The sequence below is a fragment of the Eschrichtius robustus genome, chromosome 1, assembly GCF_028021215.1.
Source record: "Eschrichtius robustus isolate mEscRob2 chromosome 1, mEscRob2.pri, whole genome shotgun sequence".
NCBI lineage: Eukaryota > Metazoa > Chordata > Mammalia > Artiodactyla > Eschrichtiidae > Eschrichtius > Eschrichtius robustus.
This window is the reverse complement of record NC_090824.1, coordinates 93,052,978-93,068,323: the sequence shown is the minus strand read 5'-3', so window position 1 is coordinate 93,068,323 and position 15,346 is coordinate 93,052,978. Positions and strand designations below refer to the sequence as shown.

Genomic DNA, 15,346 nt, shown 5'->3' with positions numbered 1-15,346 from the left:
ACAAAATGCGGGAACATAAAAAAGACAATGGTTAATCTTGCCTCACTATAAACACACTGGCACAGAGCTCTTTGCACTTCCTTCTCCTCCCCCCGACCTTGAACTAGTGCACAAACAAACACAGTGCATACTGCGTACTGTTCAAAAAGGTGGTTTGGCCACCCCTCCCCCCCAAAACATTTCATACGAATTTTAACAAAAAGATATTTACAAAATGTCTTTTTACTACCTCTACTTTGAACATATATCAGGCACTTCAGAACATCTGGAAAGACTAGATATTATTCTTTCTAATAATATATCTAAGACTAGATATATCTTCTAACTGTGACCAGTCTGGCATAGAACCTTCTTTTCTTCCTCCTCAACGTCTGCCATTCCATGTCCTCTAACCCACTGAACAAACGTGGACCTCTTTTGCTCCTGATGTCGCCTCTAGAGGTGGTCAAACAGCTCCATTTCGCAGTCATTTCCAGAAGACATTTCTTTTCTTCCGGGCCCGTTAAGACCTTTGTCCGGCGTCTCGTCCAACTGGGACAGAGAGGTCACCTCAGGTCCCGTATCCGCGCGGGCTCCAAAGCCTAAGGGTGGCTGAGCTGGCGTCCACGTAGACCCCCCTTCCCAGGCCCTCGAGGCTCTAACGGCCTTCCACGGCGTTCCAGTGGCCGCCATTCTTCTCTCCCTGCCACGCCCGATGCCCAAAAGCACCACGTCCTTGGTGGCCTGCCGGAGGCTTCGCCTAACCCAGCTTCTCAGCCCAGCGGTATGCCTGCCATATACTTTCATCAATGTAAGAAATAGAGTTTCCTTGGAAATTTATGATGGTGAAGGTGCCGCTGTAGGCGTTAGGCTCTGGCTCAGGCACTCTGTGGAGCTTCTGCTTTGGGCTGAGACCAGCACACGACAGTGTCTCATTTTTGCAGGTACAGAGCTCACATATGCTGATGTTTGTGGTGGCATTCTGTTCTGGCTGCTGCTTTTCTGGGGTATATTTTACACCAGGAAGACCTGTGGGTACTGAATACTGAGTCGAAGGAAAAAGAACTGTCTCAGATGGCCTTGGTTCATGAAATATGTTAACTCCCAGGTCCACAGGTGGAACTGTGACTTGAGTCAGGTTTGGTTGTGCAAGTGTCACCTCAGGGTGTTTTGGAGGGGGAGCTGTAGTCTGCTGCAGGGCTGTAGAATGTCCAGCTTCCATAGTGGGTTCTGCAGTTGTGGTTTGCTCTAAGTCCACATGATGAACTGTGACGCTGGATGATGTTGAATACTGAACATAATCCTGACATGGAGTTGGAACTGTCACCTCCTGCTGGAATGGAGATTGAACTGCAACCTCCTGAGGTGCCTCTGAAGGCTGAGTTGGGGTCTCCTGCATGATTGGAGAAGGTACAGTCTCCATATTGGATCCTCCAGTAACGGTAAGTTCCACATCCATAGGTTGAATTGTGACTTGAGTCAGGTTTGGCTGTGCAAGTGTCACCTCAGGGTGTTTTGGAGGGGGAGCTGTAGTCTGCTGCAGGGCTGTAGAATGTTCAGACTCTGTAGTAGGTTCTGGAGTTGTGGTAAGCTCCAGGTCCAAAGGTTTAACTGTGATACTGGGTGATGTTGGATGCTCAGCATGATCGTGATCTGGTGCTGGAACTGTCACCTCGGGATACAATGGAGACTGAGCTACAACTTCCTTAATGAGCTCTGGAGGCTGAGCTTGGGTCTGCTGCATGGTTGGAGAAGGTTCAACCTCCATACTGGATTCCAGAGTTAACGTAAGTTCCAGGTCCAAAGGTTGAACTGTCACCTCAGTCAAGGTTGGATGCTGAGCCTGAACTTGCTCTGGATTTGGAAATGTCACATCGGGGTATGTTGGAGGAACTGCAGTCTGCTGCAGGGCTGCAGAATGTTCAGCCTCCGTTGTAGGTTCTGGAGCTGTGGGAAGCCCCTGGTCCAAAGGTTTAACTGTGACACTGGGCAAGTTTGAATGCTGAGCTTGATCCTGTCCTAGTGTTGGAACTGTCATCTCATAGTGCACTGGAGTTTGTGCTACAACCTCCTTAGGTGGTGCTGGAGGCTGAGATGGGTCCTCCTGCTGGGCTGGAGAAGGTTCTGTCTCTTTAAGGGGTTCCAGAGGTAGGTCTGGGAACTCCTGTTGGACTGGAGAAGATTCCATATTCTCAGGGGGCTGTAGAAGCTGAGGAAGGGTCCCTTGAGGGACTGGAAATGGTTCCACCTTTGCAGGGAGCTCTGATGACTGAGCCTGAAGCTCCTGCTGTGTGGGAGAAGGTACCACCTCCTTAGGGGGCTCAGGAGATATAGCTGAGCCCCCCTGGGGAACTGGAGACTGAGCTGGGGCCTCCTCCTGGACTAAAGAAAGCTCTATCCCTCCAGGGGGATCTGGAGTCTGAGTAGGGTCCTCCTGCTGCACTGGAGGATGTTCAACTGCTTTAGTGGGCTCTAGAGTTAAGACAACCGCCAGATCCACAGGTTTAACTGTGATGTTAGGCAACACTGGATGTTCAACTTCACCTGGACCTAGAGGTGAGAATGTCACTTCATTATGTACTGAAGGTTGAGCTGCACCATCTGTAGAGGCCCCTGGAGGCTGAGTTGGGTGCTGATGCTGGACTGGAGTAGGTCCAACCCACTCAGTGGGCTTTGCATGCTGAGCTGAGCTCTCCTGCTGGCTTGGAGAAGGTTCAGTTTCCTCAGGAAGCTCTTCAGGTTGAGTTGGGGCTCCCTGCTGAACTGGGGAAGGTTCAACATTTTCAGAGGGGGTTGGATGCTGATCTGAAACCTCTTGCTGGACTGACAAAGGTTCCAACTGCTCAGAGGACACTGTAGACTGAGCCGAGGTTTCTTGTTGGGGTGGAGAAGTTTCAACCTCATTAGTGAACGCTGGAGTTACGATAAGTGCAAGATCCACAGGTTTAACAGTGACATCGGGCCGCTGCAGAAGCTGAGCTTGATCCTGACCTAGATGAGAAACTGTTGTCACATGATGCTCTGGAGAGAAAACTACAGTCACATTAGAGAGCTCTGGAGACTGAGTTGGAGAGGACTCAGCCTCACCAGGAGACTCTGGATGCTGAGCTGTGGCTTCCTGCTGAGGTGGAGAAGGTACAACCTCAGGAGCCTGTGGATGCTGATCTGGAGTCTCCTGCTGGGTTGTGGCAGGTACAACTTTTTCTCCAGGATGCTCTGGATACTGAGCTGGGGTCTCCTCTTGTACTGAAGGTTTATTATGTGTACCGGCTTCTGGAGATTGGGCTGGAGCCTCCTGTTGAACTGGCAATGGTTCAACCTCCTCAGGTTGCTGTAAAGGCAGTGTGGGGGCCTCATGCTGGGTTGTAGAAAATTCTGCATTAGTAAGGGGCACTAAGGGCTGAGCTGAAGGCTTGTGCTGATTTGGATAAGGTCCCACCTCTGGAGTGGGTTCTTTTGTTATGGTAAGCTCCACATCTGCAGGTTTGACAGCGACACTGGATAAGTTTGAATGCTGAGCATGACGGTGACTTGGAGGTGAAACTGTCATTTCATGAAGCTCTGGAGGTTGAGCTGGCTGTTCCTGTTGAGTTGGAGAAGGTTCCACCTCCCCTGAAGAAGGCTCTGGAGGCTGAGCTGGTTGCTCCTGCAGGGTTGCAGAAGGTTCTATCTATCTCCGCTGGAGACAGAGCTGGGATCTCCTGCTGGGTTGGAGAAGATTCTGCCTCATTAGGGGGCTCTGGAGACTGAGCTGAGACTTCCTCCTGGGTTGCAGAAGTTTCAGCTTCTCCAAAAGACTCTGAAAGCTGAGCTGTGGTCTCCTGCTGGGTTGCTGGTTTCACCTCCTCAGGAGGCTATGTAGGCTCAGAAGGCTGAGTCGGTTGTTCCTGTTCACTTGGAGAAGGCTCAGCTTCCACAGGAGGCTCTGGAGGCTGACCTGTGGTCTCCTGCTGGGTTGGAGAAGGTTTAACTTCCCCAGGAGGCTCAGAAGGCGGAGCTGGTTGCTCCTGCTCACTTGAAGGCTCAACCTCTCCAGGAGGCTCTGGAGGCTTAGCTGAGGTCTCTTGTTGGGTTGGAGAAGATTCTATGTCCTCAGGATGCTCAAGAGGTGGAGCCAGGGCCTCCTGCTGAGCTGTAGGAAATTCAGCTTCCGTAGTGGGCTCTGGAGTGATGGTAAGATCCAAATCCAAAGGTTGAAGTGTAACACTGGGCAAGTTTGAATGAGCGTGATGCTGAACGCCAGGTAGAGATGCTACCTCATCACTCACTGGAATTTGAAGTACATACTCAGTAGGGAACCCTGGAGCCTGAGTTGGGGCCTCCTGATGGAGTAGAGAAGGTTCAACCTCCTCAGGGCGCTCTGGAGGCTGAGATGGGGCCTCCTGATGGATTAGAGAAGGTTCAACCTCCTCAGGGCACTCTGGAGGCTGAGATGGGGCCTGCTGCTGGACTGGAGAAGGTTCAACCTCCTTGGGGCTCTCTGGAGGCTGAGATAGGGTCTCCTTCTGGACTGGAGAAGGTCCAACCTCTTTAGTGACCTGTGGAGTTATGGTAAGTGCCAGATCCAGAGGTTTAACAGTGACATTGTACAAGTTTGACTGCTGTGCTTCATTTGCCCCATGATGTGCTACTGGTTGAACTACAACCTCCTTAAGTGTCTCCAAAGGCTGGGCTAGGGCCTCCTGAGGACTTGAAGTTTCTAGTTCCCCAGGGGCCTCTGAAGGCTGAGATGGAGCCTCCTGCTGAAGTGGAGGTGGTTCTACCTCTTCAGTGGGCTCTGGATGCTGAGCCTGGGCCTCTGCCTGGGGTGAAAAAGATTCAACCTCCTCAGGGATTTGTGGATGCTGAGCAGGGGCCTCTTGCCGGGGTAAAGATTTAGCCTCCTCAGTGAGCTCTGGATGACGAGTTTGGGCCTCCTGCTGGGATGGAGAAATTTCAGCTTCCTCAGGGGGCTCTGGAGGTTCATCTGGGCTCCCCAAAAAATCCCTAGGTAGGCTCTCCTCAGGATAAAAGGCATCCATCCATACTGGGATCTAAATAATCACCCTGCAAATGTTGTTCTAGACCCTGAGTGTTTTTTTCAAATTGGCCTATAGTTCCAACAACAACTTTGGCAAGCCGTCGATGCTGAACTAGATCTTTCTTCAGGTTTGGGGGGTGAAACAATAAACTTCATTGGTTTTGAACTCTTACTACCTAGAGGTGGAACAAGTATTTCAAATGATGAGTGACCTTCAGCCTGATCTAGACCTGTGATTTTAGTCTTACTTTGGTGTCGAGAAGGCAGAACCAAGGCCTGATTCTGATTCCAGTCTAGCACTGGAACTGCCTCTGGGAGCTTCTGATGTTGGGTTTGCTTGTTATTCAGATCCTGATGTGGAACAGCAAACTGATCTGGCCCTGTAGGCAGCTCTCCAACCGAATCCAAATCCGTATGGAACCTCAGTCTCAGTCAACTCTTGAATTAAATCCTGTAGTTCCTCTTCGGTTCTAGCATCTGTGACCTCTTCACAGGGTCTATATGCCACAGCTATTTTACCACTTTCTAAAACCACAATCAGCAGTTACTGGAATGCATCTGTCATAGCCTTCTGAATAGCAAGCTTCTGGGTTACCTTCCTTTTCATAAGGAATGATAATGACCCTTCCTCCAACTTATCCAAAGTTTCCTCAGCCATGCCAACTCCAGGACTCCTGCACTCGTGGGAGGGCAACACCACCTCTTGATGATCCTTTTTGACACCCATTAAAACCAAAGTAGTAATTTGCCAATTATTGGCATCTGGAGCTGTTTAGGGCAAGCGTATTATGTTGAACCGCCTTATGTCTGGTGCTGAGACGAACCTTCACTGGAGATGTCTGAAAAAGCTGCTTCTGGTCGCATGCCTTTTGGGCTCTGTGGGCATCCCTTGCTGAATAAAACTTGATGATGGCATAGAACCCAGGACCGGCCACTGCTGCGTTTGGGAAGACTCAGACCGAATACAGAAGGCCAACAAACTGGGAGAAGACTGTGAACAGAGAATGCTGTAGGGTGGTCCCATGCTAAGTAAGTGCAGGAAATTTCACGCCCAGGAAACCAAACCGCCCATTCCCTTATATTCCCCCAGCCGTTTGCCACAGGCATCTGTGGAGAGCCTGCAACTCCAAACACTTCTCATTTCATGAACAAGTTTCCCTCTGAAATCCTAAACTTCGAGAAGCATTAGGAGGCAATGCCGGCTGTTGGAAACGATCTCTCAAAAATCTATGGGGGCGAGCTGACTGCTCAGGTCGGCTCTAGAACTAAGATTCCTCTCAGCGGAGACCACAGGCAGATGAGGTGCTGAAGCAGTACCCTGGGGCGCCCAGTTACTGGGGCGCAGGGTGGCTTCCTCCACCCCTCCCTCCACCCCGGCTCATTTGCAAGGCCTCGGCCGTTCGGCCAGAGCTCAGCTCCCACACCAGCAAGGTTTTGTCACCCCCCATGGGAACCGCAAAAGATACCAACTCCACCATCCTACCGTCACCTCGCATGAGCCTCCACCCATTTTCTGATTGGGTTGTTTGTTTTTTTAATATTGAGCTACATGAGCTGTTTCTATATTTTGGAGATTAATCCTTTGTCAGTTGCTTCATTTGCAAATATTTTCTCCCATTGTGAGTGCTGTCTTTTCATCTTGTTTATGGTTTCCTTTTCTGTGCAAAACTTTTAAGTTTAATTAGATCACATTTGTTAATTTTTGTTTTTATTTTAATTGAAATATATGCAATTAATATACAGAAATCTGTTATTTTTCTCGGCACTAATAACAAACTGTCAGAGAAATTAAGAAAAAAAATTTACAAATGTACCAAAAATAATAAAATACATGGGAATAAATTTAACCATGGAGGTGAAAGATTTATATATTAAAAATTATAAGACATTGATGAAGGAAATTGAAGATGACGCAAACAAATGAAAAGATATCCAATGCTCTTGGATCAGAAGAATTAATCTTTTTAAAATAGCCCTATTACTCAAAGCAACCTACAGATTTAAAGCAATCCCTATCAAAATACCCACAACATTGTTCACACACAGAACAAATAATCCCCAAATAAATATAAAACCACAAAATACCCACACTACCAAAGCAATCCTGAGGGAAAAAAAAGACCAAAGCTGGAGATAGCATGCTCCCTGACTACAAAGCTACAATAATCACAAAAACAGACACATAGATGAAGGGAACAGAATAGAGAGCCCAGAAAGGATCTCACACACTTATGGTGAGTAAGTCTACCACCAAGGAGGCAAGAATATACAACGAAGAAAAGACAGTTTCTTCAACAAGTCGTGTTGGGAAAAGTGGAGGGCTACATGTAAAATAAGGAACTTAGAACATTTCCTCACACCAGACACAAAATTCAAAATGGATTAAGGACCTAAAGGTAATACACCAAATCATAAAACTCCTAGGAGAGAAGGTAGGCAGAACATTCTGTGACATAAATTGTAGCAATATTTTTTGGAATCTGGCCTCTAAGGCAAAAGAAATAAAAGCAAAAATAAACAGGTGGAAGCTAAATAAAGTTTAGGAGCTTTTGCACAGCCATGAAAACCAACAACAAAATCAAAATTCAAAGTGCGAAGTGTAAGAAAATATTTGCAAATGATATGACTGACAAAAGGTTAATATCCAAAATATATAAATGGTTCATACAACTCAATATCACACACACAAAAAGTGAACAAACAACACAATCAATAATGGTCAGGAGACATGAATAGACATTTTTCCAAAGAAGATACAGATGGCTAAAAGGCAGATGAAAAGGTGCTCAACATCACTAATTATTAGAGAAGTTCAATTCAAAGCAACAATGAGATATCAACCTCCACCTGTCAAAATAGCTCTCATCAAAATGTCTACAAATACCAAATTTTGGAGAGCATGTGGAGAAAAGTGAACCCTTGTACACTGTGGGTAGGATTGTAAATTGTTGCAGGCACTATGGAAAATAGGATGGAGCTTTCTCAAAAAAGTAAAAGTAGAGCTACCATATGATCCATCAATAACTCTCCTGTGTACCTATCTAGGAAAAAAATGAAAACACTAATTCAAAAAGATACCTAAACCCCAATGTGCATAACAGCACTATTGACAATGGCCAAGGTATGAAAGCAACCGAAATGCCCATGAACAGACACATGGATAAAGAAGATATGGTATATATGTACAGTGGAATATTACACAGCCATAAAAGGAATGGAATTCTGCCATTTGCAGCATCGTGGATGGACCTGGAGAATATTATGCTTAATGAAGTAAGTCAGAGAAAGACAAATACTGTGTGATATCATTTATATGTGGAATCTAAAAATAATACAAATGAATGTATCTGCAAAACAGAAACAGACTCACAGATATATAAACAAACTGGTGGTTACCATTGGGGACAGGTAAGGGGAGAGGGGCAAATTAGGGGTATGGGCTTAAGAGGTACAAACTAGTATGTATAAAATAGATAAGCAACAAAGATATATTATATAGGACGGAATTATAGCCATTCTCTTGTAAAATCATTTAATCAAGTGTAATCTGTAAAAAATCCCAGATCACCTGAAACTGATATAATATTATAAATAAATTATAATTTTAAAAAATAAATAAAAACAATTGGGTAGAGGATTTGAATACACATTTTGCCAAAAAAAAAAGATGCTAAAAACCACATGGAAACATGCTCAACATCCCTAATCATCAGGAGGGAAATGCAAATCAAAACCACAAAAAGAGATCACCTTACAGGTGTCAGAATGGCTATCATCAAATTGACAACAATTAATAAGTGTTGCTGAGGATGTGGAGAAAAGAGCACTCACCTGCACTGTTGCTAAGAATGTAAATCAGTGAAGCCAACTATTGAAAACATTACGGAGGGTTCTGAAAACATAAAAAAATAAAACTACCATATGAGTTAGTTTGGTTATTTATCCAAAGGAAAAAAAGCAAAAAACTAATTTAAAGAGATACATGCACCCCTGTTTTAATTGCAACATAACTTACAATAGGCAATATATGGTAGAAACCTAAATGTTCAATGATAGACAAATGGATAAGTGATATATATATATACACACACACACACACATACATGTATACACATACATACATATGAATATACACAACGCACATACACATATACACACATACTTACATATATACATGTATCTATACATGTATAGATATATTAATATACAAATACATATATATGTATATATGTGTATACAAATGTACATATACAGTTATATATTACTCAGCCATAAAAAGATAAAATCTCGCCATTTTTGACAACATGGATGGACCTAGAGAGTATTATGCTCAGTGAAGTAAAGTCACATAGAGAAAGACAAATTCCACATGACCTCACTTATATGTGTAATCTAAAAACAAAACAAACACAACAAAACAAATCTTACAGACACAGTGAACAAATTGGTGGTTGCAAAAGGGGAGGGGAGTAGGTTTTGGACAAGACAGGTGAAAGGGTATAAGAAGTACAAAATTCCAGTTATATAAAAATTGACAAGAACTTAATATACAGAATAAAGAATATGGTTCATGATATTGCAGTAACAGTGGATGGGGACAGATGTTTACTAGACTCATCAAGGTGATCATTTTGTAATATACTTAAATGCTGAATCATTATGTTGTACATCTGAAACTAATGTAATATTATAAGCCAACTATTCTTCAATCAAAAAAAGATGAAAGAAAGAAAAAGAATGTATGCCCTGACGGCATTTCACCTGAGCCATTTCTTGGGAGTGTGTTTGTAATGAACAGCCTTGAGGAATGAGCTAATGTCTCTCCCTCAGACAAACAGGAACCTGCTAACCTCTCATTTTAAAAACAGTGGAGTCCTCAAACTCAGTGTTCCTCAGTGTAACACAGCCGAGTACATGCATAGCACTCAACTGGATCCCTCTCTGTCATCCCAGTGGGAACCTGGGTGTGGGGAAGGAGAACCAATACAATATTATGCTCATGCTTGCTGTACCATAAGTAATAAAACCTTTAGTTTCTGACAAAACACTCAATTAAAAAACCTAACTTTACAACTAAAGGAACTAGGAAAAGAACAAACTAAGCCCAATATTAGCAGAATGAAATAAATAATAAGGATTAGAGCAGTTATAAATGTAATGGAAGGACCTACTGTCTAGCACAGGGAACTCTACTCAATACTCTGTAGTGATCTATTGGGAGAAGAATCTAAAAAAAGTGGATATACGTATAACTGATTCACTTTACTGAACACAACACTGTACATCAAGTATACTCCAATAAAAATTAAAAATAAAGTAATAGAGACTACAAAAACAGAAGGATAAATAATATAGGAGGTCTTTTTTGAAAAGATAAACAAAATTGACAAACTGTTAGCAAGAATAACTAAGAAAAAGAGAGACTGAATGAATGAACAAATAAATAAACACACACACATGCATATAAAGGTATTACAATGATGCCACAGAAATACAAATGACAATCAGAGACTACTACTGACAATCATATGCAAACAACTTGGATTACTTAGACAAAAAAGGACAAACTCGTAGAAACATACAACCTACCAAGAAATAGAACACCTGAACAGACCAGTAATGAGTAAAGAGAATGAAACAGTATTGAGAAACGTCTCAATAAATAAAATCCCAGGACCAGATGGTCTTTCTCGTGAATTATGCCAAATATTTAGAGAGAAATTAAAGCCAAGACTACTCAAATACTTCCAAAAATTTAAAGAGGAGGGAACACTTTCAACCCATCTTATGAGGCGTTACCCCAGACAAGGGTAATGCCAAAACCAGACAAGGGGGGCTTCCCTGGTGGCGCAGTGGTTAAGAATCCTCCTGCCAATGCAGGGAGGTTCGATCCCTGGTCCGGGAAGATCCAACATGCCATGGTGCAACTAAGCCTGTGCACCCCAACTACTAAGCCCTCGTGCCTAGAGCCTGTGCTCCGCAACAAGAGAAGCCACCACAATGAGGAGCCCACGCACCACAATGAAGAGCAGCCCCCACTCGCCGCAACTGGAGAAAAGCCCGCATGCAGCAACAAAGACCCAACACAGCTAAAAATAAATAAATAAATAATAAATAAATTTTAAAAAAAGGAGACAATGGCACAAGAGAAAAGTACAGATCAACATTCCTGAATAACATAAATGAAATACACGCAAAATACAGGCAAACTAAATTCAGCAGCACATTGAAGGGATTCATTCACCATGATTAAGCGGGATTTATGCCTGGATGCAAGGATGGCACAATGTATGCAAATCAATAAATGTGATACATTACATTATGAGAATAAAGGGAACATATCATATTAATAGATACATAAAATTATTTGACAAAATCCAACTTCCTTTAATGATAAAGATTGTCAAGAAATTAGATATAGAAGGAATATACCTCAACACATTAAAAGTCGTATGACAGATCTCAGGGAAGATGGTGGAAGAGTAAGATGCGGAGATCACCTTCTTCCCCACAGTTACATCAGAAATACATCTACACGTGGAACTGCTCTTATAGAACACCCACTGAACGCTGGCAGAAGACCTCAGACCTCCCAAAAGGCAAGAAACTCCCCACGTACCTGGGTAGGACAAAAGAAAAAAAAACAGAGACAAAAGAATAGGGATGGGACCTGCACCAGTGGGAGGGAACTGTGAAGGAGGAAAGGTTTCCACACACTAGGAAGCCCCTTCGCGGGCGGAGACTGCGGGTGGCGGAGGGGGGAAGCTTCGGAGCTGCGGAGGAGAGCGCAGCAACAGGGGTGCGGAGGGCAAAGCGGAGAGATTCCCGCAGAGAGAATCGGTGCCGACCAGCACTCACCAGCCCGGGAGGCGTGTCTGCTCCCCTGCCGGGGCGGGGCTGGGAGCTGAGGCTCGGGCTTCGATCGGATCCCAGGGAGAGGGCTGGGGTTGGCTGCGTGAACACAGCCTGAAGGGGCTAGTATGCCACGGCTAGCCGGGAGGGAGTCCGTGAAAAAGTCTGGAGCTGCCGAAGAGACAAGAGACTTTTCCTTGCCTCTTTGTTTCCTGGTGCGCGAGGAGAGGGGATTAAGAGTGCCGCTTAAAGGAGCTCCAGAGACGGGCGTGAGCCGCGGCTATCAGCGTGGACCCCAGAGACGGGCATGAGACGCTAAGGCTGCTGCTGCTGCCACCAAGAAGCTTGTGTGCAAGCACAGGTCACTATCCACACCGCCCCTCCTGGGAGCCTGTGCAGCCCGCCACTGCCAGGGTCCCATAATCCACGGACAACTTCCCCGGGAGAACGCACGGTGTGCCTCAGGCTGGTGCAATGTCACACCATCCTCTGCCGCCGCAGGCTTGCCCCGCATCCATACCCCTCCCTCCCCCCCGGCCTGAGCGAGACAGAGCCCCGAATCAGCTGCTCCTTTAACCTCGTCCTGTCTGAGCAAAGAACAGACGCCCCCAGTCAACCTACATGCAAAGGCGGGGCCAAATCCAAAGCTGAACCCCGGGAGCTGTGCGAACAAAGAAGAGAAAGGGAAATTTCTCCCAGCAGCCTCAGAACCAGCGGATTAAAGCTCCACAATCAACTTGATGTACCTGCATCTGCTGAATACCTGAATAGACAATGAATCATCCCAAATTGAGGAGGTGGACTTTGGGAACAAGATATATTATTTTTTCCCCTTTTCCTCTTTTTTATGAGTGTGTATGTGTATGCTTCTGTGTGAGATTTTGTCTGTATAGCTTTGCTTTCACCATTTGTCCTAGGATTCTGTCCGTCGGGGTCTTTTTTTGGATTTTTTGGGTTTTTTTTACTTAAAAATTTTTTTCTTAATTATTTTTTTATTTTAATAACTTTATTTTATTTTATTTTATTTTATCCTCTTTCTTTCTTTCTGTATTTTCTCCCTTTTATTCTGAGCCGTGTGGATGAAAGGCTCTTGGTGCTCCAGCCAGGCATCAGGGCTGTGCCTCTGAGGTGGGAGAGCCAACTTCAGGACACTGGTCCACAAGAGACCTCCCAGCTCCACGTAATACCAAACGGCAAAAATCTCCCAGAGATCTCCATCTCAACACCAAGACCCAGCTTCACTCAACAACCAGCAAGCTACAGTGCTGGACACCCTATGCCAAACAACTAGCAAGAAGGGAACACAGCCCCATCCATTAGCAGAGAGGCTACCTAAAATCATAATAAGACCAGAGACACCCCAAAACACACCACCAGACATGGACCTGCCCACAAGAAAGACAAGACCCAGCCTAATCCACCAGAACACATGCACTAGTCCCCTCCACCAGGAAGCCTACACAACACACTAAACCAACCTTAGCCACTGGGGACAAACACCAAAAACAATGGGAACTACGAACCTGCAGGCAGCGAAAAGGAGACCCCAAACACCATAAGTTAAGCAAAATGAGAAGACATAAAAACACACAGCAGATGAAGGAGCAAGGTAAAAACACACCAGACCTAACAAATGAAGAGGAAATAGGCAGTCTACCTGAAAAAGAATTCAGAATAATGATAGTAAAGATGATCCAAAATCTTGGAAATAGAATAGACAAAATGCAAGAAACATTTAACAAGGACATAGAAGAACTAAAGAGGAACCAAGCAATGATGAACAACACAATAAATGAAATTAAAAATACTCTAGAAGGGATCAATAGCAGAATAACTGAGGCAGAAGAATGGGTAAGTGACCTGGAAGATAAAATGGTGGAAATAACTACTGCAGAGCAGGATAAAGAAAAAAGAATGAAAAGAACTGAGGACAGTCTCAGAGACCTCTGGGACAACATTAAACGCACCAACATTCGAATTATAGGGGTCCCAGAAGAAGAAGAGAAAAAGAAAGGGACTGAGAAAATATTTGAAGAGATTATAGTTGAAAACTTCCCTAATATGGGAAAGAAAATAGTTAATCAAGTCCTGGAAGCACAGAGAGTCCCATACAGGATAAATCCAAGGAGAAACACGCCAAGACACATATTAATCAAACTGTCAAAAATTAAATATAAAGAAAACATATTAAAAGCAGCAAGGGAAAAACAATAAATAACACACAAGGGAATCCCCATAAGGTTAACAGCTGAACTTTCAGCAGAAACTCTGCAAGCCAGAAGGGAGTGGCAGGACATACTTAAAGTGATGAAGGAGAAAAACCTACAACCAAGATTACTCTACCCAGCAAGGATCTCATTCAGATTTGATGGAGAAATTAAAACCTTTACAGACAAGCAAACGCTGAGAGAGTTCAGCACCACCAAACCAGCTTTACAACAAATGCTAAAGGAACTTCTCTAGGCAAGAAACACAAGAGAAGGAAAACACCTACAATAACAAACCCAAAACATTTAAGAAAATGGTAATAGGAACATACATATCGATAATTACATTAAATGTAAATGGATTAAATGCTCCCACCACAAGACATAGACTGGCTGAATGGATACAAAAACAAGACCCATATATATGCTGTCCGCAAGAGACCCACTTCAGACCTAAGGACACATACTGACTGAAAGTGAGGGGATGGAAAAAGATATTCCATGCAAATGGAAATCAAAAGAAAGCTGGAGTAGCAATTCTCATATCAGACAAAATAGACTTTAAAATAAACGTTATTAAAAGAGATAAAGAAGGACACTACAAAATGATCAAGGGACCGATTCAAGAAGAAGATATAACAATTGTAAATATTTATGCACCCAACATAGGATCACCTCAATACATAAGGCAAATAATAACAGTCATAAAAGGGGAAATCGACAGTAACACAATCATAGTAGGGGACTTTAACATCCCACTTTCACCAATGGACAGATCATCCAAAATGAAAATAAAGAAGGAAACACAAGCTTTAAATGATACATTAAAAAAGATGGACTTAATTGATATTTATAGGACATTCCACCCAAAAACAACAGAATACCCATTTTTCTCAAGTGCTCATGGAACATTCTCCAGGATAGATCATATCTTGGGTCACAGATCAAGCCTTGGTAAATTTAAGAAAACTGAAATCATATCAAGTATCTTTTCCGACCACAACGCTTTGAGACCAGATATCAATTACAGAAAAAGATCTGTAAAAAATACAAACACATGGAGGCTACACAATACACTACTTAATAACGAAGTGACCACTGAAGAGATCAAAGGGGAAATAAAAAAATACCTAGAAACAAATGACAATGGAGACACGACGACCCAAAACCTATGGGACGCAGCAAAAGCAGTGCTAAGAGGGAAGTTTATAGCAATACAAGCCTACATCAAGAAACAGGAAACATCTCAAATAAACAACCTAACCTTGCACCTAAAGCAATTAGAGAA

General features: G+C 43.8%; 1 protein-coding gene and 1 pseudogene across 1 annotated transcript; both read right to left on the bottom strand.

The window, feature by feature from the left end:
* Positions 1 to 739: 739 nt before the first annotated feature.
* On the bottom strand, positions 740 to 5,000 carry LOC137762280 (leucine-rich repeat-containing protein 37A-like). Its single transcript, XM_068539984.1, has 6 exons — positions 4,803 to 5,000; positions 4,326 to 4,517; positions 3,917 to 4,211; positions 2,683 to 3,354; positions 2,285 to 2,529; positions 740 to 2,188 (listed from the first exon to the last, which is right to left on the bottom strand). Exons 1-6 carry the CDS (start codon positions 4,998 to 5,000, stop codon positions 740 to 742), a joined length of 3,051 nt encoding a protein of 1,016 aa, XP_068396085.1.
* Positions 5,001 to 5,339: 339 nt separating this feature from the next.
* LOC137762229 (RAD52 motif-containing protein 1-like) lies at positions 5,340 to 6,477 on the bottom strand (annotated as a pseudogene).
* Between the last annotated feature and the right edge of the window lie 8,869 nt (positions 6,478 to 15,346).